At 36.3% G+C, this 27,481-nt stretch overlaps 1 protein-coding gene across 1 annotated transcript in view; it reads left to right on the top strand.

Annotated features, from left to right (window-relative positions):
• TOGARAM1 (TOG array regulator of axonemal microtubules 1) overlaps positions 1–27,481 on the top strand; it is a 73,414-nt gene that overhangs the window by 25,346 nt on the left and 20,587 nt on the right. The window contains 10 exon segments of the mRNA XM_086709844.1: positions 190–422; positions 3,874–3,974; positions 9,124–9,267; positions 13,465–13,563; positions 14,890–15,065; positions 16,231–16,384; positions 20,739–20,892; positions 24,285–24,390; positions 24,846–25,081; positions 25,749–25,907. Of these exon segments, the coding sequence (XP_086565970.1) occupies positions 190–422; positions 3,874–3,974; positions 9,124–9,267; positions 13,465–13,563; positions 14,890–15,065; positions 16,231–16,384; positions 20,739–20,892; positions 24,285–24,390; positions 24,846–25,081; positions 25,749–25,907 (1,562 nt within the window).

Genomic DNA, 27,481 nt, shown 5'->3' with positions numbered 1-27,481 from the left:
GTCTTGTTAATAAATTGGTCGTGATAAAATATGTATTTTTACTCTGTACAGATATGTTAATATCCATCTTGTTAGTACCAGACTGGAGAGTGGCTAGCTAGGTATAGTGAATAAAATTTAAATACTAAGGATAACTTTTACTCATATAAATGTCTTGTAAAGTTAATTGTTTCTATTTTTTTTTCTTAGATGCAGAGCTTTCTTAGGTCCCTTCGTAATAGTGCAGCAAAGAAAAGAGCAAAACTGAGTGGCAGTACTCCTGATCTTGAAAGCCCTGATTCTGCAATTAAGCTTGACTTGACTGTGGACTCACCATCTCGATCTTCCTCTCCAAACATCAGCTCTTATAGTGAAAGTGGAGTTTACAGCCAAGAATCACTGACTTCTTCTCTGTCTACAACTCCTCAGGGGAAGAGAATAATGTATTTAATTTTTTTGACATGTTAAAGGAATGCTAATGTTTAATTTGTAGTCTGATTCCTAATATCATATTTGAAAAAAAAGCTTTAAAGCTATTTATATTCTAGTTTGTAAAATGTTGAAGTCCATTTAAAAGAAAGGTTTACAGGGCGCCTGGGTGGCACAGTCGGTTAAGCGTCCGACTTCAGCCAGGTCACGATCTCGCGGTCCGTGAGTTCGAGCCCCGCGTCAGGCTCTGGGCTGATGGCTCAGAGCCTAGAGCCTGTTTCCGATTCTGTGTCTCCCTCTCTTTCTGCCCCTCCCCCGTTCATGCTTTGTCTCTCTCTGTCCCAAAAATAAATAAACGTTAAAAAAAAAAAAAGTTTAAAAGAAAGGTTTACAGGTATTACCTTGCTTGGCGTTGGTTTGGGACGGGTGGAGAGAGACAACACAGCCACAGCTGTAACCTAGGGCACCTATATTAATATAAGCCCTTATTCCCCAAGCCCTACTTGTTCCTCTGCCTATCTAACATTTATCCTAATATTCCTTGTTCTTTAACTCCTTTCTGAATCATTGACACTTTTGCAGCGGACCTATAGCTGATGTTACTGCTTTCATTCAAAACTCAGCACCAATTTCCTCTAATTTGTAGGTAAACTCCACCCAGCTGTTACCCCACTCTTGTATTTTGTTATTCCATTATCTTGTGGAAGCTCAGGAGGCCGTGCCATAGCTTTTGCAGCCTCCTCAGGAGTCTTCTTGTAGCGGCTGTGGAATTAGAGTCCTGGCCGCCCCACACTGACAGAGAATTATTTTCTAGTACAGCAATTCAGCAAACTTTTTCACATTACCTCAGTAACCCCTAAGTCTTAATTAAATGGTAAACCCACCTTGATTTCTGGGGATTTCTGTGACTTTATTCTAGGATTTTGGGGAATCTCTTCCCTCTTTATTTTAGACAAGAACCTAAGAGTAGAATTGCTAGGTCATAGGGTAGATGTACATTTAACTTTTTAAATAACTGCTAAACAGTTTTCCAAAATGCTTGTACAGTTTTACACTCCCACTAGCAAAGTCTGAGGTGTTTCACATCCTTGTTTATATCTGTTGTCATTCTTTTTACCTTTACTTTTCTTTGATTTTATCCTGAACCATGTTTATACACAGCTATCAGCCATGATTATTTAAAATTAAATTTAAATTATTTTCACTTACATGAACTGGAGTCTCTTAACAATGTATGTAACTAGAGACTGCATAATCAAAGGAGAGATGGTGTTCTATTAACTTTAATGGAAAAGGGTGTTTCATTTCAGCAGTCCATAGAATTAAACCAAATTTTTGTGTCCTGCTCTGAGAAGTTTATCTTATCCCATGATTTCATTCTCTACAGTTTTAACTTAAGTGGCATTTTAGTTTGCAGTTGTAAATTTTTTTTTTACTGGAAATTATTTTGTTGTAATTACCTAGATAGAATAATGCAGTGTATTTACAAAATTAATTTGGAATGGCTACATGGGCTGGTGAGATAACTGTGGTTACATTTACTTACCAGATGTTTGAAATAGATATTTATCTTTTAGATCTAAAGTCCTTCCCTTATCTTCTAGGAATGTGAAATTTTGTGTTAGATACTCCTACAGTTGCAAGGTCCTGTGAATAATTTGGAACCCAGTTGGGAAGAAATGTTCACTTTATACTTTAACATTCAGAATTCACTATTCCCTATGTTGTCTCATGGAATTATTCTCTTCAGATATTGAACTCTGTGAGAAGGGGAGTTCAGTATGCCCTCATATCTGGACTAAATTACCTTTAATGAATTTCATATTTCCACATTAAGTGTAATAGCTTTAAAGCAATTATTCTTAACCAGCTTGCATCTTGCCTTAAGAATAATGTCAAAGAAAGCCACTTCTACCCTATGTGGAGCTTTCATCTTTAAGTGGGTTTGGGAGGAAAAACTCTTAAGAGCCACTCTTTTAGAGACTGAAGTATTTTCTTTCACCTGAATGTAATGCATGGCATAAATGTAAATTTTTTATTCTTTCTATTCTAAAGAAATTACTCTTTAAAGATGTTTAACATTGATTTCTCACTCGATCAATTAACAACAATGCCAACCCAACTAAGAATTGTACTCCTTTGTAAAATCTCTTCTTTATAATATCCATCACTGGCTTGGGGCGCCTGGGTGTCTCAGTCGGTTAAGCATCCGACTTCAGCTCAGGTTGTGATCTCGTGGTTCGTGGGTTCGAGACCCGCGTCGGGCTCTGTGCTGGCAGCTCAGAGCCTGGAGCCTGCTTCGGATTCTGTGTCTCCCTCTCTCTCTTCCCCTCCCCTGCTCATGCTCTGTCTCCCTCTCAAAAATAAATAAACATTAAAAAAAAATTATATCCATCACTGGCTTATTGATATTATGACACTTACTTGATTTAAAACAGTTCTATTACATTCTAATTTAACATTCTTCAGTTGCTTTTTTTTATAAAACATAGCCTGTAGGTCTTTATAATGTCAGAAAAGTGTGGGGCGCCTGGGTGGCTCAGTCGGTTAAGTGTCTGACTTCGACTCAGGGTATGATTTCATAACTCCTGGGTTCAAGCCCTGCATTGGGCTCTGTGCTGACAGCTCAGAGGCTGGAGCCTGCTCTTCAGATTCTCTGTCTCTGTTACCTCACTGCCCTTCCTCTGCTCGTGGTCTGTCTCTCTCTGTCTTTCTCAAAAATAAACGTTAGAAAAGAGAAGTATAACAAAGAATAATACAAGAAGGGGCATCTGGGTGACTCAGTCAGTTAAGCATCTGACTTGGACACAGCTCAGGTCATGATCTCATGGTTTTGTGAGTTCAGGGCCCCCCCCCCCCCCCCCCCCCCGCCCCACTGCCATCAAGCTCTGTGCTGACAATGCAGAGCCTGCTTGGGATTCTCTCTCTCTCTCCCTCTCTCTGCTCTCTCTGCCCTTTCCCCACTCATGCAGTCTCTGTCTCTCTCAAAATGAATAAATAAACTTAAAAAAAAAAAACTCCAAGAAGTGGCATTTGCTAATAAATGTTTCTAGTCTCTTATTTGTAATGTAGTTAAGTCTCTTTTTTTGGTATTATTATTTATAAGGGTAGATAGTATATTAGATAATTAGGAATCATTTGCTTTAGTTTTGGAATGCACTTTCTTTGGATCACTTTTTTTTTTTTTGACCCAATAAAAGATTATATAGTACAAGTTGGAGAATCTTCCCTGCCTTTGGCAATCCTCTCATAAATTATTAAGAATTGCTGATATGTTAAAAAGGTTGGAAGTTCAAAAAGTGAACTAGGAATATCAGTAAAAAATTCTTATAGTTTTTCTTACTTGCTCCTGCTTTATTATTGCAGTTTAGTGAGTTAATGGGAAATATAGAGAATGTTTTGTGTAAGAATGTTGAATAGCTTTAGATCTTAAATGATTATTGAAATTACTTTGTTTCATTGTAGGTCAGACATATTTCCAACATTTGGATCAAAACCTTGTCCTACAAGACTTTCTTCTGCAAAGAATAAAAATTCTGAGATAGCTGACCAAAGCCCCAGTGCAGGTATTTTATAACTTTTATAAATATGATTTATAGACACTATGATTTTTAAATTATATCAAAAATGATAAATACACTTCAGATTTAGAATTTTTGAGCATACCAAGTAAAAGTAATCGTCTTTTTAACTCCTTAAAGGGACTTTTTTTTTTTTTTGCAAGAATAAGTATTTTATTATTCTTAGAAGAAAAAGCATTTATTTTATTTTATTTTTTTTTAGAAAAAGCATTTAAATAGTTGATACCCATTTAAGCCCATAGGTGTACCTATGCCTGGCTCTTCCACCCAGATGTTTTGGTTTAATTGATAAGAAATGTGATGCTGCTGTCAGAATTTTGAAAGCCCTCAGGGTGATTCTAATATGTAGCATAGTTTGGAAGCCACTATGCATCACAAAAGACAATTTGTTTTAAAAAACAACACTTAACTAGTCGTTAACTTCATTTGTATCTTAAGAATTTTGTGAACTAACGTATAACACTCTAGTGTATAGCATCACTTTTCAGAAAATAGATTTAGTTGTTCGTAATCATTTGGAAAAATATTTGGATTTTTATCTATGTAGGATGGGAACCGCATGTGATTCTATGATTGGTAAAACTGTATTCGATTCTGAGTGAATTGTAACAAATTGGAATGTGATGTTTATTTTCATATGATCTCAGTGTAAAAGTCCTAATAACTTTAAGCTACTGTATCTTATGTTATAATTTTCTCCCTAAAAAGCTATATTTGTATTTAATTGTCTGCTAAGATTTTTAAATTTCTTGCTCCTAAATATGCCGTACTATCATCTACTATCACTTTTGCTCATTTCTTACCTACTTAGCCTCCTAAGATTTTTCTCTAGCTTCAGTCTCATTCTCTATAATCCATTCCCCACAATGTAAATCTGAATATATTGCCCAGCCTAAATTTATTCAGGGCATTCTTCTATGATCTCTCCCCTCTCTACCTCTCCAGCCTCATATTTCACTTCCTTCTTTATAATCTTACACTCCAGTTTTATTAGATCACCTTCAGTACCATTTTTTCTCTTTTTGCAGTTGCATGTACTATTTCTTCTAAGTGAAATGTGGAATCCACACCACACCCCATTCAGCTGTGAAAACAGCTCAGTTGCTTTCTCTGGAAGCCTTCCCCATTCACAAACAAAATTGATTATTACCTCTTTTGTGATGTCATTACATTTTGCACTGACATGTTTATAGTTGTATTGCCATTGTTTTACTTTTTTGGACTCTGAGATTCTTAGATCCCCAGAAATTATTTACTTCTGATTCCCTACCAAGTACCTTCATAATCATGAATGCCTGATTCAACCATGCATGCCTAGTATCCTGTCTTCCACAAAGCTAGTGTTCCACAAAGTTAGTTAATCTAACTAGGTACAGGAAGACCAGGTAAATGTGCTTTGGGGTCTGAAAGACCCTAGCTGGAATCCCAGTTTGACTATATTCATGAGCTGAGCAAGTTATTTAACTGCTTTGAAACTCAGTTCTTTCATCTGGTAATGTAAATCTTGAGAAAGGGTAGTGAACATTTAAATGTATAAGATATATAAAGCACCTAATGGGGCTCCTGGGTGGCTCAGTCAGTTATGCATCTGACTCTTGGTTTTGGCTTAGGTCATGATCTCACAGTTTGTGAGTTTGAGCTTGACATTGAGCTCTGCAATGTCAGTGCTTGGGATTCTCTCTCCCTCTCGCTCAGCCCCTCCTGTGCTGTTTCTCTCTCTCTCTCTCAAAATAAATAGATAAACTTAAAAAAATAAAGCACCAAGTGCATAGAGGACACTTGGTATTTGTTCCCTTAAAGGAGAAGACACAAAGAAACATAACACATAAAATTGTTCTTTAATCCTTTTCTAAAGTTGATTATCATAGTAAATTATTCATAACTTTAAAAATATGTGTATAAGTTATTGGTGGGTTGTATCTTGTTTCTAAAAATGGAGCCCTCTTTTGGAAGAATATCTTTGGAGTTAGAAAAGATTTAGAAGAGGTGCCTGGGTGGCTCAGTCGGTCAACTCTTTTTTTTTTTTTTTTTTTTTTTTATGTTTATTTTTGAGAGAGAGAGACAGAGAGCGAGTGGGGAAGGGGCAGGGAGAGAGGGAGACACAGAATCCAAAGTAGGCTCCAGGCTCTGAGCTGTCAGCACAGAGTCCCATGTGGAGCTCTAACTCACAAACTGTGAGATCATAACTTGAGCCAAAGTCGATCGCTTAACTGAACCACCCAGATGCCCCAAGTGTCCGACTCTTGGTTTTGTCTCAGGTCATGATCTCACAGTTTGTGGGTTCAAGCTCCCATCAAGTTCTGCACTGGCAGCACAGATCCTGTTTGGGATTCTCTCTCTCCCTCTCTCTCCCTCTCTCTGCCTCTCCCCCTGCCTCTCCCCGCTCACATTCTCTCTCAAAATAAATAAATAAGCATTAAAAAATGTTTTTAATAAAAATAAATAAATAAACCTAGATTTAGAAAACCTAGATTTGAGTTTCCCTCTGACCTAGTAAATCATTTAAGTTAGTGGAATGAAAAAAGTCTTAAAACAGTACCTACTTCTGTATGTAATATTCAGTGTTTCCCTAAAGAGTCTAATATTTAGTGTTTCTCAAACTAGCCTAGTCCTAGGAACCACCAGTCCTACAAGATTTCTGGGACCGCACTTCACAACTAATGAATCAATCTTCAGAGTTAGAAATCTGTATTTTTAAACAAGTAACTTAAGTATTTCTATGATCATGTTTTCAGACCTCTACTGTTGAATTCACTGTGAGATATTCTTGCTGAAATTTAATATGTTCTCAAAATGTAAAGTTGCTAATGGTTTAGGATTTTATAAACTTGAGTTTACATTTTTTGTTTTTGTGGGATAGGGTTTTGTTTTCAGTAAGCAAATATTTACAAGTTTATTATTTAATTTGTGAAGTATAAAAATGATAGGCTCAGAATAAAGACTATCTGAAAACAAAACCAAAAATAATTATGTAAAAATTTTAAATTCGTTTTGTCTTTACATCATCATTTCCACTAATCCATCCATTTCCACATAATCCACTACTACCTATTAGAGCACATTGTGCTAAATTTCCTGAATGATGTTATGGTACAATTTTTTCCTATAGCATGAGATTAGTAGTTCCTATTATTAACAGAAAGCATTAGCCCCCAAAGCCAGTATCTTTATGAGGCTAACTTTTAAATTAACTATCAAAACTAAGAAGAATATAGGGGGCACCACGGCAGCTTAGTCGTTTAAGCATCTGACTCTTGACTTCAGTCAGGTCCTGATCCCAGGTTTGTAGGATCAAGCCCCCATATTCAGCTCTGCAGTGAGCATGGACTCTGCTTAAGATTCTCTCCCTGTCTCTCTCTCTCTCTCTCTCTCTCTCTGTCTCTCTCTCTGTCTCTCTCTCTGTCTCTCTTTGTGTATGTGTGTGTGTGTCCCTCCACTGCCTTCTCCCCTTCTTGCGCACTCTCTCTCAAATAAAAAAATAAAAAACTAAGAAGAGAAAGATATCCATGTTACTCCCAGAAGTTCTCTATCATTTAACACCAGATATTTTTTGACTCTCTATGAACTTAGTGCTTTTTACTCTCCAGTCTTCTGTAGCTCAGTTGCCACCAGACACCCCTTTCCCCACAATCCTGTTTTTATTAAAAAACCCACAACAATATTAGAAACAAATTATCTTTTGTTATTACTACTTAATGATATTTATAGGAGCTATATATATTAAAATGGATGGTGACTCAAATGTATATTGGGTAGTATTTTCCATTTAGTACATATTTTGTAGTTTTAACGGCTTCAAAGTATTAGTATAAGGTAGTCAGTTTAAACATTCAAATGTAGATTAAAAGTTTTTGTATTTGTTAAAAGGAGGCCCATGTTAGGGTTTTGATTAGTTTTATTTTTAATTAGGAATATAACATTTAATTAGAAATATAAGAGTATGCTAGGCACTATGCTAAGCCTTTGACGTATGTTTTCTTCACTTAACTCCTCACAACCATTCTGGAAGAGGTAATACTATTATCCCCATTTTACAAATGAGATGAAGTGTCTTGCCCAGGTTCTGTCAGTGGTCTAAGTGGAAGTGCTATGATTTAAAGCCAGGAAGCACGATTCCAGATTCTGAGCTTAGTCACTGTGTAGTGTGCTGCCTCACCAGCCAGACCAGTATAGACCCAGTACACAAGAGTAGGAGAAAAGAGAAATGGAAAATATCTCTCAGGATATAGTTTACAAATTCTAGATTAAAAAATTTTTCTTTACGAGGGAGGGAAGCAAACCATAAGAGACTCTTAACTGTAGAGAATAAACTGAGGGTTGATGGAGGGAGGTGGGCAGGGATAGGCTTGTTGGCTGATGGATATAAAGGAAGGCACTTGTGATGAGTGCTGGGTGTTGTATATAAATGATGAATCATTAAATTCTACACCTGAAATCAATTTTATCATATTTATAACTAACTAGAATTAAAATAAAAAATAGAAATAATCTTTTTTCTTTTTGCTCTAAAGTTTTAAATGTCATTTAAACATTAAATGTTTGTCATATTTTAAATATATGTGTATATATATTTGATTATCTCTTTCAAGCACTAAATTTTGTATTTGATTGTAATTTTTAACTATTTAAAAAAAAATTTTTTTTTAACGTTTATTTATTTTTGAGACAGAGAGAGACAGAGCATGAACAGGGGAGGGGCATAGAGAGAGGGAGACACAGAATCTGAAACAGGCTCCAGGCTCTAAGCTGTCAGCACAGAGCCCGACGTGGGGCTCGAACTCACGGACCGTGAGATCATGACCTGAGCTGAGGTCGGACGCTTAACCGACCAAGCCACCCAGGCGCCCCTGATTGTAATTTTTAAATGGTTGCAATTTTAACCTGTTTTATAAAATGTTTAGATATAGCTTATAATAAATGTTCTTAACTGCTAGTAAAAAGTATTACAAAATTTAAAATAAGATAAAAGCCTTTAAATTACTATAACGTTGTAATTTCTAATATTATGTTACTGACCTTTTTAAAAATCTAGAAGGCAAGATAGATTTAGAGGGGAGATATGTACCTGTCTGTACTATTACCTGAAACACAGGTAATATTTTTAATAAATATTTTTATGTATTTTATTTTATAGGGATTACAACATCCAATGTAAGCATAATTGGTCAACGTATGAACTATGGGTTTGGATGTGGTGATTTTGAAGATGATAGATCCCATGACATTTCACCTAGTGTTTTCAAGATACAAAATAAGGAACACCCAAGACATACAAAAGGTTAGTAAATTTCACAAGTTAATTTTTAAGATGGAATGTCTTTAAATCCTAAATTAAATGTCTCAGAATTCTCCCTAAGCATGCCAATAAAGAAAAATTAACTGAGCTTTCTAAGTTTTGAGATTTTTCTTTCCCCTCTGCTGATGTGTTATTGATTAAATAATTTTGCCAAATAGAAGAACATACAGGTTCATGTATTGGTTGATGGACTTCCCTGAGAAGCCATGGCTGGGAAGCAACTACGCAAGAGGTTAACACTAGGGGATCTCTGCTGATCTCAACCCCCTCAGATTACAAACACACACACACACACACACACACACACACACACACACATTTTTTACAAGACATTTTACCACTAAAATGGGGGACATAAATCATGTGAATAAATAAATCCCAGATGCCTACTTAGGTTGTAACCAGGGAATAAAACTACAGAAGCAGGAATATAGTTTCCTGTGGTCGAACCTGGAAAGGCTTCTTTCTCATCAGTAACGGTTGCTAAGAATTTACATTCTCTGTTGTTTTTCATTAAACTTAGTATAGCAACTAGCTCCTCTGTGACAGCTGTCCATTTTTTTTTTTAGAGATCTAGCATAGCTACATTTTAAATTTTTCCCTTAGGTAAAGAGAAAGTGATTTAAAAAAATTTTTTTAACCTTTATTATTTATTTTTGAGAGAGAGAGAGAAAGAGAGTATAAGCAGGGAAGGGGCAGAGAGAGAGGGAGACACAGAATCCGAAGCAGGCTCCAGGCTCCAAGCTGGTAGCACAGAGCCCGATGTGGGGCTCGAACCCACAAACCATGAGATCATGACCCGAGCCAAAGTCAGACACTTAACCGACTGAGCCACCCAGGCACCCCAAGAGAAAGTGATTTTAAAAGGTATAAATATTTAAATAGAGTAATTAGAATTCACTGTAAATTTTTAATCTACTAGTAACTTTAAGGAGCTGTCTTTTTTTTACATGTAGCAACTGTGATTGTAATAAGATCAACTTTTGTTATTTCTGTTCATCTGAAATCATATATATATGTGTAGGCAGTCAGACATTGTAGGACATGTATACTTTTTGTGGAAATAAATTGAGTAAAAGGAAGTTGGTTAGAAGCTTTATCTTTTTTTCTTTTTTTTTGCAAATTTTTAAATTTCATCCATGATGTACTTCAATATCTGTTCTTTGTGGATGGTTTCTTATCATTGTTTTTTCAAAAGAGAATGACAAGGGTTTTTTTCATATTTACTTACATATTTCATTTCTCATGTAAAGATAATCAGTACAAAAAATAATTTTCTTCCTAAAAGTAACTCATACCCTAACATATATTTTTTAAGTTTGTTTATTTTGAGATGGCAGGGAGGAGTAGGGAGAGGAGCCCAAGCAGGTTTGAACTCACGAACCATGAGATCATGACCCGAGCTGAAATAAGAATCAGATGCTTAAATGACTGAGCTACCCTGGTGCCCCCAACATGCATTTTTTTTTCTTTTTTAAAAATAGCTTTGAAATAATTGCTACACATGTTCATTTACTACTAGTGGCATCCTTTTTGCGCAGCAGAATCAAAAAATATTTGTATCTTTTGGGGCACCTGGGTGGCTCAATCAGTTAAGAGTCTGCCTTTGGCTCAGGTCATGACCTCACGGTTTGTGGGTTTGAGCCCTGTGTCAGGCTGTGTGCTGACAGCTCAGAGCCTGGAGCCTGCTTCTGATTCTGTGTGTGTGTCTCTCTCTCTCTGCCCCTCCCTTGCTTGTGCTCTCTGTCTCAAAAATAAATAAATAAACTTTAAAACAATTTTAAAAATATATCTGTATCTTTTGACCAGCAGTTATTTCTATGTCAGAAAATTACTTTGCACTCACACTGCCAACTCTAAACCAAACACCTGCTACATCTGTTCATTTAACAAGAGTAAACATGTTCAAAAACCAAACTGACCTTCCTTTCCAGACCTGCTCTTCTTCCTTTGTTATCATTTTTATTAGTAGCATTACCATTTTCCCAGTTATGGGGACTTGTAACTTGAGAGTCATCTTTGTCTTCTTCTCCTTACCCTCCAGGTTCAGGCAATGACTCGTCCTGCCAGTTCTTCTGTTTAATCTCAGCCTTTGTTACCTCTTCCCTGGATAATTACAGTAGCCTTGTGATAAGACATCTTGCATTTTATTTTATCCCTTTTTACTCCAGGCTGCATACTCTTCCCAAATTATCTTTTTGAACTATTGTTACCATCTCTTCCATACTCAAAACCTTGAGTGGTTACCTATTTCCCACAGAATAAATTTCCTGCTCTGTAGCATAATTTGGAAGACCGTTAACAATCTTGTCTCACCTTAACTGTCTTGCATTATCTTACTCCTCTTTTCATTCCCCATGCCCTGGCATTCTTAATACTAGAAGTTTTCTTTTCTTTTCTTTTTTAATTTTTTTATGTTTATTTATTTTTGAGAGAGAGACAGAGAACAAGCAGGGAAGGGGCAGAGAGAGAGACACAGAATCTGAAGCAGGCTCCAGGCTCCAAGCTGACAGCACAGAGCCTGACGCAGAGCTTGAGCTCACAAACTGTGAGATCATGACCTGAACCGAACTGGATCTTGGTTGCTTAACCGACTGAGCCACCCAGGCACCCCTAGAAGTTTTCTTAGTTTGCATGTATGTTGGCGTAGATGTCCGTTTCCAATCTTGATGTGTTCGAATCATGTCTGCTTTTTGAATACTAGCTTAAAATCCATTTATTTAGAAAGCTTTCTTCACTTTACTGGGCTGTAGTAGTATAAGTCATTTAAAAGGAAATACACTGTCATCTTTATATTCCTGTTAGTTAGGCTTTGTATGTAATGGTGTTCAGTGTCACATGTTAAATGGAGTGATGATGAGCCAACCCAAACTAATAGTGTAGCCTTGGGCACAGTCACTCAAACATTGCATCCTCAGTCAGGTTAAAGTAAATATTGAGTGCAGAGCTGGAGGGAATAAAAAAACTTCCAAAAGAAATATTCGCAATGAGTGGCATATGTGAATGGATTCCTTTTGCAGCAAACCTCAGATGGTTTTAGGGTTAGCTTTCAGAACCCCTTCTTCCCATTCCACTCCTTTGCTGGTTGTTCCTTTGAACCTGTCCATCTTCTGGCATAACATAGAGCCCCTATTGATGACTTGAGAAAGTGATTAATGATGGATGCTTAGAGTGTTAGCAAACTGGATTTTATGAATTAATATTTTCTCTTTCTCTATTTGGATGAATGAGAGAGAAGTGACAGAAAGGTTATGTAAGGATTGTTTATATGTCAAGAATCTTTTAATTTTATTTTTCCCTTATATTTTAGAATTGAGACTCACTAAGCAACATTTCTTTCAGCGTTTCTTTGTTTATAAGAAAATATAGTATAAAAAGTAAAAAGTAACATTAAAAATGACTAGTTATATCAGCTTTTTTGATAAATGAAGTTAAACTACTTAAAGATAACATGTTCTTTATATCTTTCTTCATGAGATCTGTCTAATTATTCGGTCATCTTTTGACAGATTTTGTTTTTGGACTATTACTGAGCAAATTGTTCCATTTACTGATATATGCTTCCCTTTGTCACTACACATTTTTTGAGGCTACCTGATGTTTCTAATAGTTGACCCTAAATTAATCATGTTGTGCTTTTCATTTTTTCTGCCTTGTAACATTCATCTAACATATATTTACTGAATACCCACTATATGCCATACTAATAGGCTCTGGAAAAGATTGATAATCAAAATTAGATAGAGGTCCTATCTCCATAGAGCCAACAGTCTAGTAGTAAAGAGAATAATTACATAATCACAAACTGGAGTGAAAAGTAACCTAGAAAATTACAGAATGCTGTGAGATTGTCTTAGTCTGTTTTCAGGAGTTAGAGCTTTCCCCCATGATTACCCCTTTGTTGCTCAATTATCATACTATAATTATTTTCTTGTACATCTTTCCCATTCTTAACCCTGGAACATGTAAACTCCTTAAGGAAAGAAGGTTTCTTTTCTCTCTACTGCCTAGTGCATGCTAGGTATTCTAGTTTTAAATATTTATTGGACTAATAAACAAGTGAATAAATAAATTGTAAAATCTGTGTATGAAATTAATTTTGTTTTAAAAGACCATGTTACAATATTCTAAAAATATAAGGAGAATTTTAAAATATGGGTTTTTTGTTTGTTTTTTTAGCATTTACAGGGTCATCATCAAATTTACAGCAAATTCCCAGTTTTGACTTCACATCCACAAATACCTTACCAGAAGACTCAGTAGTAGTTGTTGGAAAAGGTATTTCAAAGTTCCTTAGCTTGTTAATTGTATGTGTTCTACACACATAAGCCAAGGGTATCATTAAAGAATAGAGAAGAGTGTGATTCAAGTGTGGATTAAAACTTTCTTTTTAAAAAATTATTAAATTGAAAGAATTAGAAGTAGGTTTTATGTTTCTGTCTAACAACTATAATAATTCATGTTGGCAGTTTTCAGAGAGATGTATTAAGTGACAGTTTAGGTACTTCTAAGTAGGTACTGCAGTTTAGGTACTTACCTCTAAGACACTTTTGGGATAGCTAAGATAGTTTTATCATAGTTTAAATTCAAATGACAGTCCTTATTTATCAGCTTAGTAATTAATGTAATTTTATTATTTTCCATACAGAGTCTAGACAAACCAGAATTGACACCTGGTATGTATAATTAGGGGGATTAAGGGAGCTTTGAACAACATATTTGCAAGTATTTTTTTAAGCTCTTTTTTTTGGCAGACAGTCTCTTCTCTGCTGTCCTGCCTGCTGCTCCCTTGCAGTGTATTCAATAAACTTCTAACTCCTTTAAAAAAAAAAAAACTGATTTTTTTAGCTTTATTGAGGTATAATTAACTGAATTATAAAGTGTTTAAAGTGAGAAAAGGATTCCCCCATCAAGTTAACATACCTCAACTAGTTTCTTTTTTGATCAGAAAGCTAGCATGTGAGGATAGACATTGAGAGTGCACATCTTATTATTGGTAAATATGGTGAAATAGAATGAAATGCTTGGAAAGCTTTCCTAATTGTTTGCTTGATAGAATTTCATTAAGTTCATTTAAGGCTCTCCACCTACCCTTGCACACTTAGTTTCTGTTATTCTTCTATTTGCCTTGTGCCCAACCAAAGTTATTCACTCCACATACGTGGAGTATACTTGTTCCCATCTCATAGGATGTCCTCACCTCCTTCTTCACTTATCTGTCCATCTCCATTGTATCTTCCAATCCCATTTTACATATATATATATATATATATATGTGTGTGTGTGTATATATATATATGTGTGTGTGTGTGTGTATATGTATATATATATACATGTATTTTTTTATATATATAGTTTTTAAGTTTTATTTATTTAAATAATCTCTACACCCAACGTGGGGCTCAAACTCACAACCCTGACCAAGATCAAGAGTTGGATGCTCTTCTGATGGAGCCAGCCAGGCTCCCATATATTTATGATTATTTAACATATTTTTCCTACTAACTATATTGTTTACTTCTTAAAGAGCCTTGTCTTAAACTTTGTTATTAGAGTGACATCACATGCATACTTAATGGCAGTTGGATGGTTGGTTAATTTCAGGTGTATTTGGAAGTCCACATTCAGCACCAGCAGCCTGCAACCAATCAGTGATATCTTCTGTGGAAAATGGAGATACATTTTCAGTTAAACAAAGCATTGAACCACCATCGGGGATTTATGGAAGAGCAGTCCAGCAAAGTATTCCATCATATGTTGATGTTGAGAATGAAAAGGATGTAAGGTTATTTGCAGATTATTAGGATAAATTTAAGCCTATATTATATCATTGTTTTGTGTTCATCAGATTTGGGGTGGTGAAAGTGTTTGGATTGAAATTTTAAAAATCTCAGTATAATAGAAATTTCTGATCCTTAATCATATATTTATTTATTTATTTTAAGTTTGTGTATTTATTTTGACAGGGCACCTGGGTGGCTCAGTCAGTTAAGTATCTGACATTGGCTCAGGGCATGATGTCTCCGTTTGTGGGTTCTAGTCCTGCATTGGGCTCTCTGTTGTCAGCACAGAGGCTGCTTTGGATCCTCTATTTCCCTCTGTCTCTTTGCCCCTCTCTTGCTCGCGCACGTGCTCTGTCTTTCAAAAATAAATAAACATTTTTTAAAAGTTTACTTATTTTAAGAGAGAGAGTGTGTGTGTGAGCAGGGCAGGGGCAGAGAGAGAGGGAGGAACAATCTCTGACTCAGGATTCGATCTCACAAAATGTGAAATCATAACCTGAGTCAAAATCAAGAGTCAGACGCTCAACTAACTCAGCGACCCAGACGTCCCGTGATCCTTAATCATTTATTTTTTTTTTTCATTTATTTATTTTTGGGACAGAGAGAGACAGGGCATGAACGGGGGAGGGGCAGAGAGAGAGGAAGACATAGAATCGGAAACAGGCTCCAGGCTCCGAGCCATCCGCCCAGAGCCTGACGCGGGGCTCGAACTCACGGACCGCGAGATCGTGACCTGGCTGAAGTCGGACGCTTAACCGACTGCGCCACCCAGGCGCCCCGATCCTTAATCATTTAATTGATGGATTATTCTTTCCTAACAAATATATTCTCATTCTGTATATTTGACGTATATATTATATATAGTACTTTATATATATGTATGTACATATATAATGTACTTTATATATATGTAATATTTAACAATTTTCTAGGACACTCAATGAGTAACAGACTGGTATCCTCAGGCACAGATTTAGTTATGACATTAGCACTATGTAATTCTGTTCAATTTTAGAATTCCTGAAATAAGGACTAAAAAATGTATATTTTATTTTTTACATATAGACCTTTAATGTCCACATACAGTTGTCTGAGATGAAGATAGTTATTTTAAATGTCAAACTCCCTGAATACTTTCAAATATTTCAACTTTTTCATTCAGGTTAAAGTTTCTATTTCAAAATCTACTTATGACAAGATGAGACAAAAGAGAAAAGAGGAAAAAGAACTTTTTGACATTAAAGATTGTGAAAAGAAGGAACAGAATTCCTGGGAGCGAATGAAACATACAGGAACTGAGAAAATGACATCTGAACGTAAGTGGAATTTAACTTTTGGTGTGTTTTTTAACTGATAATATTCTAAAGCTAGTGTACCTGTGGTTTAATTGAGGGCCAATAATGGAATATGTTGAACTATAACACTGAAATTTGCAAGACCCAGTAGCTTCTATTATAATAAATATTAATTCCTTCTCATCAAAAGGAAGTTGATTGTTTTTCTCCCTTCTAGACTTAAATATTTTTGGAGATGAGGTAGGAATATCAAAAAATGAGAGTTCCTCTTTAGAAAATATTGCCTTCATTCAGAGCCTGGAGCCTGTTTCCGATTCTGTGTCTCCCTCTCTCTCTGCCCCTCCCCCGTTCATGCTCTGTCTCTCTCTGTCCCAAAAATAAATAAAAACGTTGAAAAAAAAAAAATTTAAAAAAAAAAGAAAATATTGCCTTCAGCCCTCCATTGAAAGAAGGGACCTGTTTAAAAAGGTCACCATCTTTAGCATTTTCAGATTCAGGTAAGAAACTTGTTTAAATGTGAAGAATAACATCACAAATGCTGGTTAAGATGAAGAGACCACATATGGTTCAGTGCATTTGTGATGAAAAGAGCATTAAACTAGTAGGAGTCAGTAGATAGACCTGGTTTCATGAATATTAGGTCTGCCCTTTAAATAACTTTGTGACCTGGAAATAGGCCTCAATTTTCTGCTGCTAGAAATATCCAAAATATCTCAAAGGTCAATATTAACTCAAAGATCTCCTCCATGCTCCCTTGTAAATATTACTGTTTCACTAAGTAGTGGTATCTTATATTAAGGGTTAAATGAGATTATGAAATTGGTTTATATTAGATCATGATTTTAATTTTTTAAATTTTTTTTAATGTTTATTTATTTTTGAAGGAGAGAGAGAGACAGAGCGTGAGTGGAGGGGGAGGAGCAGAGAGAGAGGGAGACATAGAATCCAAAGCAAACTCCAGGCTCTGAGCTGTCAGCACAGAGCCCGATGTTGGGCTCGAACTCACAAACCATGGGATCATGACCTAAGCTGAAGTTGGGTGCTCAACTGACTGAGCCACTTAGCCGCCCCTAGATCATGATTTTAAAAAATCATTATGAGGGGGTGGCTGTGTAGCTCAGTCGGTTAAGCATCTGACTTCAGCTCGGGTCATGATCTCGCAGTTCATGAATTTGAGTCCCATGTCTGGTTCTGGTGCTGATGGCTCAGAGCCTGGAGCCTTCTTCAGATTCTGTGTCTCCCTCTCTCTGCCCCTTTCCTGCTCAGGTTCTATCTCTCCCTCCCTCTCTCTCAAAAATAAAATAAACATTAAAAAAATTTTTTTAAAGATCATTGTTGGGGCACTTGGCTGGCTCAGGCAGTGGAGCATATGACTCTTGATCTCAGGGTTGTGAGTTCGAGCCCCATGTTGGGTGTAGAGATGACTTAAAAATAAAATCTTTTTTAAAACGTTAAAAATAGAGGCACCTGAGTGGCTCAGTCAGCTAAGCCTCCAACTCTTGATTTCAACTCAGGTCATGATCCTCATGGTTGTGGGATCAAGCCTCGTGTTGGGCTCTGCACTGGGCGTGAAGCCTGCTTAAGATTTTCTCTCTCTCTCTCAAAATAAAATAAAATAAAATAAATAAAATAAAATAAAATAGTAAAGTAAAATAAAGCAAAATAAAAATAAATTTAAAAGTCATTATATTTATCCTTTATTCAGTCTACCATTCAGTACTTACTGGGTTCTATATCTGGCCAGAGAAGTTTCCATGTTTCCTGTGTGTTTTTAAAAATATTAAATAGGTCTTAGGTATGGTAGTCATCAGAAATTGAAAATGAAAAAACACATGAACTATCATAAACATTAAGGTTATTGCTTATTATTTTTATTTATTATTGTTTAATGTTACTGAAGAATAAACCGTTAAAACTGTCTTAAACATTTTAAAATTTATGTTGGGTCTGAAGTCTAGGTATTAATAAAAAAACAAAAAGTACAGAAAAAATAAATATATAAATGTGATATTGGGCAACATACTTAACATCTCTCAAAATCTCTCACAATAAAAGAGATTTGAACTTGGGGCACCTGTGTGGCTTGTTAAGTTAAGCGTCCGACTTCGTCTCATGTCATGATCTCACGGTTTGTGGGTCTGTTGTCAGCACAGAGCCTGCTTCGGATCCTCTGTCTCCCTCTCTCTCCACCCCTCCCTCACTCGAGCTCTCTCTCTCTCTCTCTCTCTCTCTCTCCCTCTCTCTCTCTCTCTTTCTCAAAAATAAACATTTAAAAAAAAAAAGATTTGAACTGGATGAATGTCTGATTCTTCCCAGTTTGGATTTCTTTTATAATGCAAGTTTAGAAAACTTTTTAAAATTCTTTGTTCTCAAAACTAATAATTGTTGAAAGTATGACTGATGACATGTTGACTTGTAAAATTAGTGGTTTTAAACACATCCCTAAGAACCAGTTAAATGTAGGCCTTTGTGAAGTTGAAGCCTATTTGCTAGCATTCTCAAATAATTTCACTATTATTAATGTCATAAAATCTAGGGGGAGAAAAATCCACAAAACTTCTTACCTAAGTTCTGAACAATGCTGGCTGCTACTGTTAACAGTAGGAAAAGAAGTACAGATAGTAGTAAATAGTACACATTGATGAGGGGTGCATCGGTGGCTTAGTCAGTTAAGCATCTGACTTCGGCTCAGGTCATGATCTCACAGCTCAGCTCTCTGCTGACAGCTCAGAGCCTGGAGCTTGCTTCAGATTCTGTAGCTCTCTCTCTCTCTCTCTGCCCCTTCACCGCTCATGCTGTCTCTCTCTCTCTCTTTCTCCTTCTCTCTCTCAAAAATAAATAAAAACATTTAAAAAAATAGTACACATTGATGAATACATTTATGATAGTCATTTTCTAGTGCCTAATATTACCTTTTTAAAAATATCTCTTATCAGTAAAAAATAACTAGTAAATCTTTACCCATTTACAATAGCTGGTACACATTTTATTTGATCTTTTTGATCTTTTCCTTTCTAACACCCTCACTGCAGGTATCTTGCATTGTTCAGTGCCCCCTGGGCCATTACCCTGACACTCAAAGACAATGATTTGTTTCCCCAACATCTAGGGCAATGCCTTACATTTGGAAAATGGTTGGTAAATGTTTGATTATGGAAGAAATAGTGTTCTTATTACCACACATGGTCTTAGGATTTGTAACAGACCATTAATTCTATACTAGTAGCAAAAAATTAGTATTTTTGGAATTCATCTCGAACTCTATATACAGATGTGATGAAGCTTCATTTTTAGTTGTCAGTTGTATGGTAAAACAGGTATACATCCACATGTTTTTACAAAATGGGATCATAATGCTTCTTATTGATTTTTTGCTCTTAAAACTATACTTTATTATGTGACTGAAAAACCATTTATATATTTATATTTGATATAATTTAATAATTTTGTAGATAAACAGTGAAGTTTTAAATACCTCTGGTATCTAGGTATTACAATTTTATTGAAGACTAAACTGGGGTGCCTGGGTGACTCATTGGTTAAGTGTCCAACTTCAGCTCAGGAATGATCTCACCGTTTGTGGGTTTGAACCCTGTGTCGGGCTCTGTGCTTTCAGCTCAGAGCCTGGACCTGCTCTGGATTCTGTATCTCCCTCTCTGTCTCTGCCCCTCCCCTGCTCATGCTCTGTCTCTCTCTCAAAAATAAAAAACATTAAAACATTAAAAAAAAATTATTGAAGACTAAACTAATAATACTAGTTTCCATAAGAAATATTCATAGAAGCTATGGTATATATATATATATATATATATATATATATATATATATATATATATATATACATACACACACACACACGTACACACACACACACACACACAATGGAATATTACACATCAAAAAGAATGAACTCTTGCCATTTGCAGGAACGTGGGTGGAGCTAGAATGTATTATGCTAAGCAAAATAGGTCAATCAGAGAAAGACAAATATATGATTTCATTCATACGTGGAATTTAAGAAACAAAACAGATGAATATCAGGAAGGGGAAAACAAAGAAAGAAGGAAGCAAACCATAAGAGACTCCTAACTATACAGAAAAAACTGAGGGTTGATTAAGGGAAGTAGGCAGGAGATGGGCTAAATGGGTGATGGATATTAAGGAGGGCACTTGTAATGAGCACTGGGTGTTATATGTAAGTGATGAATCACTGAATTCTACTCCTGAAACCAATATTGCACTGTATGTTAACTAACTAAATTTTAAATTTTAAAAAAAGGAGGAAAAAAGTATTCATAGAATCTAGTCAGAATATCATTTGTTTTAGAGTTCTCTGCTGCTTTATTTAATATGTTTTTGTTTTGCTTTGTTTTAGGTGAAGCATCTCCTGGAGCCGTTCCACAATATAAAGAAAGGATTCCTTCTGTCACTCATAGTCCAGAAATAATGGATACATCGGAACTACGGTCATTTTCCAAACCAGAAATAGCACTGACAGAAGCCCTGAGGCTTTTAGCTGATGAGGATTGGTAAGTTCACCATCCTTAACTTAAAACTAAACTGAGTTCCACAAGTGTCCTATAAATTTTTTTTTAAACTTCGAAACATTTCCTATTAAAATAGTCTTAAAAATGATTATTATAGTTCTTAGACAGTCCAAAGTTTTTTCAACTTCTTTTTTTTTTTTTTTCAACGTTTATTTATTTTTGGGACAGAGAGACAGAGCGTGAACAGGGGAGGGGCAGAGAGAGAGGGAGACACAGAATCGGAAACAGGCTCCAGGCTCCGAGCCATCAGCCCAGAGCCCGACGCGGGGCTCGAACTCACGGACCGCGAGATCATGACCTGGCTGAAGTCGGAGCTTAACCGACTGCGCCACCCAGGCGCCCCAGTTTTTTCAACTTCTCAATGTAACTGAACTCTGGTCCTAATAGCACTGTATTACCAGTTATATTATAACTTATGTACCATAAGGACAGTTTACCTTTATCATGGATTATGTAAATCTTTTGGCACTGGAATACAAATCTCACCATTTCTCCAAGTGTTTCTCTGTGAAATACATCGTATAACAATCCTGGAAATACATCCACGTTACTACCGCAGCTGCAGCAGCCACCCAGCCCCGCCCAGCTGGAGCATCTCCTGGCTCCTCTTGTCCCACCCATTTCCTTCCCTTCTTCTTCAGTATCTCTCTCTATCCCCATCTTCTGTGTCCTCAGTTTTGCTCTTCTACTAGATCATATTCCTCAACATTAAAATGTGCTGTATCTCCTATTTCTTAAAAATCCTCCGTAAACTACACATCTTTTTCACGTTTCTTTTCTTCTTGTTGTTTAGCCAAGTCCTCTAAAAGGCTAACTCATTGTCTTTAGTTTTCCACCTCATATTTTCTTCTCAATCTTTAATTGGCTCTCAACCCTCCCCATCATGACCATCACATCACTAAATCTATGAAAATGATCATCTTACTAAATCTACACTGGTTATTTATTAGTGGTTATGTTTCTTAGCCTTTTAGCAACATTGGACACAATCGACACTCCTTTCTGATTTCACTGTGGAAAATTCAGTCTCTTGATTCTTTTCTTGCTTTAGTTTGTTCTTATTTCTTCTGTTTGACTTCAGAAGTGAGGTATGCTCCAGAATTCACTCCATTGGCATTCTCTATCTACATTTATTCCACAGATCTAGGCTGGCAATCGTTTTCTGTAAAGGGCCAGATGGTAAATATTTTCAGCTTTGCAGGCCAGGTGTCTCTATCACAACTCCTCAACCTTGCTGTTGTAGTGTAATAGCAGCCTTAGGTAGTATGAAAACAAATGGCTTTAGCTATGTCCCAATAAACTTTACTTATAAAAAAATCTGATGGGGCCAGTTTTCGTCTGTGAGTCATAGTTTGCCAACCTGTTTCCTAAATGATTACATTTATTATATAGCTTTGAATTCAGTCCATACTTTGATTCTCATGAATGTATGTCTGGATCCTAGATATCTTCTTGAGCTCTAAACTTATAATCCAACTGCCTACTTGACACTTTCACTTTGATGTCAATAGACATTTTAAAAGTTTTTTTTTTAACGTTTATTTATTTTTGAGACAGAAAGAGACAGAGCATGAATGGGGGAGGGGCAGAGAGAGAGGGAGACACAGAATTGGAAACAGGCTCCAGGCTCTGAGCCATCAGCCTAGAGCCCGACGTGGGGCTCGAACTCACGGACCGCGAGATCGTGACCTGAGCCGAAGTCGGACGTTTAACCGACTGAGCCACCCAGGCGCCCCTAAAATAGAAGTTTTTATTTACCTACCTCCTAATCCCAAATCTGCTTCAGTATTCACCATCTTAGTTAATAGCCCTGCCATGGACATTTAGTTGTTCATACCAAGTCAGTGTTGACTTTTTCTCGTTTCTTCACATTCCATCAGTTCTTTTACTTTCAGAACACATTTCAGCTACATTTATCTCTCATCTGGCTATAGTGGTATCATCACTGGTTTGCATGCCTCCATTATTGCTGAACTCACGCAACAGCCAGAGTGATGCTGTTAAAACATAAATCAGACCCTGGGATTCCCTCACATAAAACACTAGAAAAAAAATTTTTAACTGTTTTTTATAGCTTACAAAGTCCTTCATTATCTGTCTGTGGCCTCTTTGTAGCCTCATCCCCTACAGTGCTCTGCCTTACTTATCCACTCTAGCCATCTGGCTATTTCCTTAACACCCAGCTCATTTATACCTCAAGATCTTTGTACTTAATCTTTGAACACTCTTCCAAGTGGCTTCTCTCTCACTTCATGTGAGTATCAAATGTCACCTCCTCAGGAAAGCCTTCTGGCATGACTTTTACTAAAATAGTGTACTTTTCCCCATCCTCTTATATTGCTTTATTTTTAATATTGCTACCCAACCTTATGTTTCATTTTAACATTCTTCTTAGCAATTTGATTATGATGTTCCATGTTGTGGGGTTTTTTTGTGTGTGCTATCCTGTTTGGGGTATGTTCTTACATTCGAGGGTTCATAGTTTTGATCAAATTTGGAAAAATTTTAGCCACTTTTTCTTAATTACTTTTTCTGCCTCCCTCTCTCTTGTCTGTACTGTTATTTATGTGTATAGAAGAGTTGTTTCTGCATTTAAATTGTAATTGTAAGCTGTTTTATCCTTTTGAAAAAATGATCATTTTGAACCGGAAAGCTATTAACAAATAGATCCATTTACTCTTGCCACCTTGGATTCTTAGGTGTTTTTCCTTTCTCTGAAGTTTCCATAACTCATTCAGGGAATTTAAATGCTTTAAAAAATGACCACCATCAATATTACCCAAGGAAATATTATAATATTTCTAAGGAAATTCATTTTGGCTCAGATTTTCAAACCTGCAAGATGAAAATCATCAAATTTGTATTGTTAACATCTAAATCCCACTTGAATCCCACCCTCTTGTTAGTACTGCCTACCCTTCATCTACTTCATTAAGCCAGATAATGAAAGAAAAATACAAATTATAGAACCATCTGTTGGTGGTTTTCTGCTTTTGGATTATATATTTGCCAGTGAGGTAATTGCTTCTCTCCTTCCGTTTTTGTTTTACTGCTTCCCTCACCTTCTGTTCTCCAGAAAGAATATGGCATTCCTATCACTAGGGGGGAAATATTCCTTTTTATTTACGAAGCATAAACTTCATTTGACTGTCAATGTTGATTTTGGGTCTTAAAAGATATTTTGAATCATTGAAGAGAGCTATTGGAACAAACAAAACTATGTATTTTTTATTTGAAATTCCTAAATGGTATGGGAGAATAAGCAAGGTCTCCTCTTTGGCAGTATTTCATGCACACAAGACAAGATATCTGAGATCCTGTTGTTTGAGCCCCATGTAGTAAGTGATTCTGTCATTTGTTTCTTTTTCCCATAGGGAGAAGAAAATTGAAGGACTGAATTTTATTAGATGCTTAGCTGCTTTTCATTCTGAAGTATTGAACACAAAGTTGCATGAAACAAGTTTTGCAGTAGTTCAAGAGGTAAACTTAGTTTTCAGCCTAGTTAAGGGTTGTTTGGATGACAAAGAATAAATATGCCACATTTATTTGACTTTAAAAAATATTTCTGTACTAAGTGATATAAACAATAAACAGCTTGTATGTAGTTAAAAGTAGCTTATGTTTGGGTGGCTCAGCATTATAGCATGTGACTCTTGATCTTGGGTTTGGGAGTTTCAGCCCGTAAAATCTAAACGGTAGATTTTACTTTAAAAAAAAAAAAAAAAGTAGCTTATACCTTACTTCACAACTTTTTTTTTTAATTTTTTTTTTTTTACTTCACAACTTTAAAAAAAATTGTTACATGTTAATTTTTAGGGCGTAAGATAATATGTATTAAAACAGGTTACTGTAATAGTAAATGTGGTTTCAAAGTTATTATTACTGATTTTCTTTCAGAATATCAGCAAAATATACATTTTGGAAATTTTTTTTAGGTGAAAAATTTACGCTCTGGAGTTTCTCGTGCTGCTGTGGTCTGTTTAAGTGATCTTTTCACTTACCTGAAAAAGAGCATGGATCAAGAACTAGATGCTACAGTAAAAGTTTTGTTGCACAAGGCTGGAGAATCAAATACATTTATAAGAGAAGATGTTGACAAAGCCCTGAGAGCTATGGTCAGCAATGTAACTCCTGCACGTGCAGTTGTTGCTCTTATCAGTGGAGGACAAAGGTAATGTTCAAAATAATCAATGTGTCCTTAAACTATAAAGTCAATTGTTTGTAGTCTGGGATATAGGGAAAAAAAGGAAACATCAGTATTATTTCAGTCAAAAAATAAGTAATTCCCATATGATAAACATCAGATTAGGTGGAGAGCATATAAAGAATAATAATATTGGTATTATAGTAATTTTACTTACATTCATAGATACGGAACTAAATAAATGTCAGTGACTATGAGTTTGTTTTGTTTTTAACTTCTTTTTTTTTATTTGTTTTTTGTTGTTGTTGTTGTTGTTTTTAACTTCTTAGGTGGAGGGTAACTAATGTAATTTGTCATTTTAGCCTCCAAGGATGGTTGTTGAGGGTTAGAAGAGGTTTAATCATTTTTTTTTTTCCAACGTTTATTTATTTTTGGGACAGAGAGAGACAGAGCATGAACGGGGGAGGGGCAGAGAGAGAGGGAGACACAGAATCGGAAACAGGCTCCAGGCTCTGAGCCATCAGCCCAGAGCCTGACGCAGGGCTCGAACTCACGGACCGCAAGATCGTGACCTGGCTGAAGTTGGACGCTTAACTGACTGCGCCACCCAGGCGCCCCTAATCATTTAACTTTAAAGGTACATCTTTGGTAAATAGTTTATACATCCAATTTGTTTGGCCATGTTTTCCTGTAGCCATTTACACATTGCGGTAAGAAGATGTACAGCCCAGCACTTATCAGATGTAGTGGAATTTATGGAACCAGAGCGTATTTTATCTGGAACAAAGGATATGGCTGACCGCATATTACCAGCTGCTGCCAAGTTTGCTCAGGACAGTTCACAAGAAACCAGGTGAATAGCTGCTAATAATATTTGCTGAATCTGTTAGGAAAATGGCTTGAAAGTAGGCAGCAAAGGTTAAAAAAGAATAAACATTTTTCCTAAATTGACAAGTGGGGTCCACAGGGATTGGTGCTGGGGGATGGACTTATTTAACCAATTTGCAAATGATCTTGAGGGAGTGCACAGTGAATTCTCCAATTTGCGGATGACATTACCTACTTCTGGGTAGTGAGATGCCATGTCACAGGGATGAACTGCATGAAAACGGCACAAGACTGAGTGGGCAGAAAAGTGGCAGAAGAACTTTATTTTGGGCAAGTGTAAGGTAATGCCTTTAGGGGAAGTGATATATTTTCCAAGCTGTTAGGTGAAATCATGGAAGTAGGTGCACATGAAAAATACAGGAAGCAAAATGGGTAACGTATTATCTTCTGAAACATGATATAGCTGCACTTAGAAAATCCCATAAATTTCTGAACACTGTATTTGAAGAACAATTTTACAAAGGTTAAGAACAGTCAAGAGAGAAATGACGAAATAATTAAGATGTGGATGGTACATTATCCGTGTTGGTAACTTTTTTTTTTTAAGTAAACTCTTTGCCCAAAGTGGGTCTTAAGGCCATGACCCCAGCATCAAGTGTCATATGGTCTACTGACTGAGCCAGCCAGGTGCCCCTAGATGTATTGGTGGCAGAAATTTTAGATGTAGTCAGGAGCCTAGGTTCAATTCCTAGCCCCAGTTACTGTTTGCCCTAAAGCAAATTACTTACTGTCTGTTAGGCTAGGTTTTCTTGTATGTAAAATTAGGAAGGTGGGACTAGGTGGTTGATAATGTCCCATACAAAAGTCTAAAAATTTATGGCAGTTACATATGAAGATAGATTAAAAGTGGGGAGGGGGGATCCTGAGTTCATAGAGACTAAAGTAAAGAAGGGTATTAAAGTTTTAACCTTTTTAAGACAAAGGTATCCTTGACTTTAGGTAACTGGAGTTAATCTTATGGAAATCATTATACCAGAAGCTAATATAGAAAGTCAATGTATTCATTTTCTATTGCTGTGTAACAAAGTGCCACAAACATAGTGGTGTAAGGCAACACAGACTTTTTTAGCTTACTGTTCTTTAGGTTAGAAGTCTTGCATGGCTCAACTGCTTTCTCTGCTTAGGGTCTCCCAAGACTGAAATCAAAGTAACGATAAGGCTGGGATCTTATGTAGAGGCTCTGTAGAAGAATCTGCTTCCAAACTCCTTTTGGTGGTTAGCCAAATTTAGTTCCTTATAGTTTTAGGACTGAGGTCTCTATTTCTTTGCTGTTGTCAACCAGGGTCCTCTTTCAGCTCCTTAGGGCCACCCAAATTCCTTTTTATGCAGCCCCCTCCATCTTCAAGCCAAAAACAGTATGTTGAGTCCCCCTGTTGCTTAGAAGCTGTCTTACTTCCTCTTCTCTTACCAGCCATAGAAAGCTCTCTGCTTTTAAGGGCCTGTCTGATTAGATTAGGCCCACCCAGAAAATCTCCATATCTTAGAGTTAACTATACCATATAATATAACATAATCCTGGAAGTTATATCTCATATTTAC

This window comes from Puma concolor, chromosome B3, assembly GCF_028749965.1.
Source record: "Puma concolor isolate L17-30 chromosome B3, mPumCon1.1.hap2, whole genome shotgun sequence".
In the NCBI taxonomy this organism is placed as follows: domain Eukaryota; kingdom Metazoa; phylum Chordata; class Mammalia; order Carnivora; family Felidae; genus Puma; species Puma concolor.
Note: the sequence above shows the minus strand (reverse complement) of the source record. Positions and strands in the feature narration are given on the sequence as shown.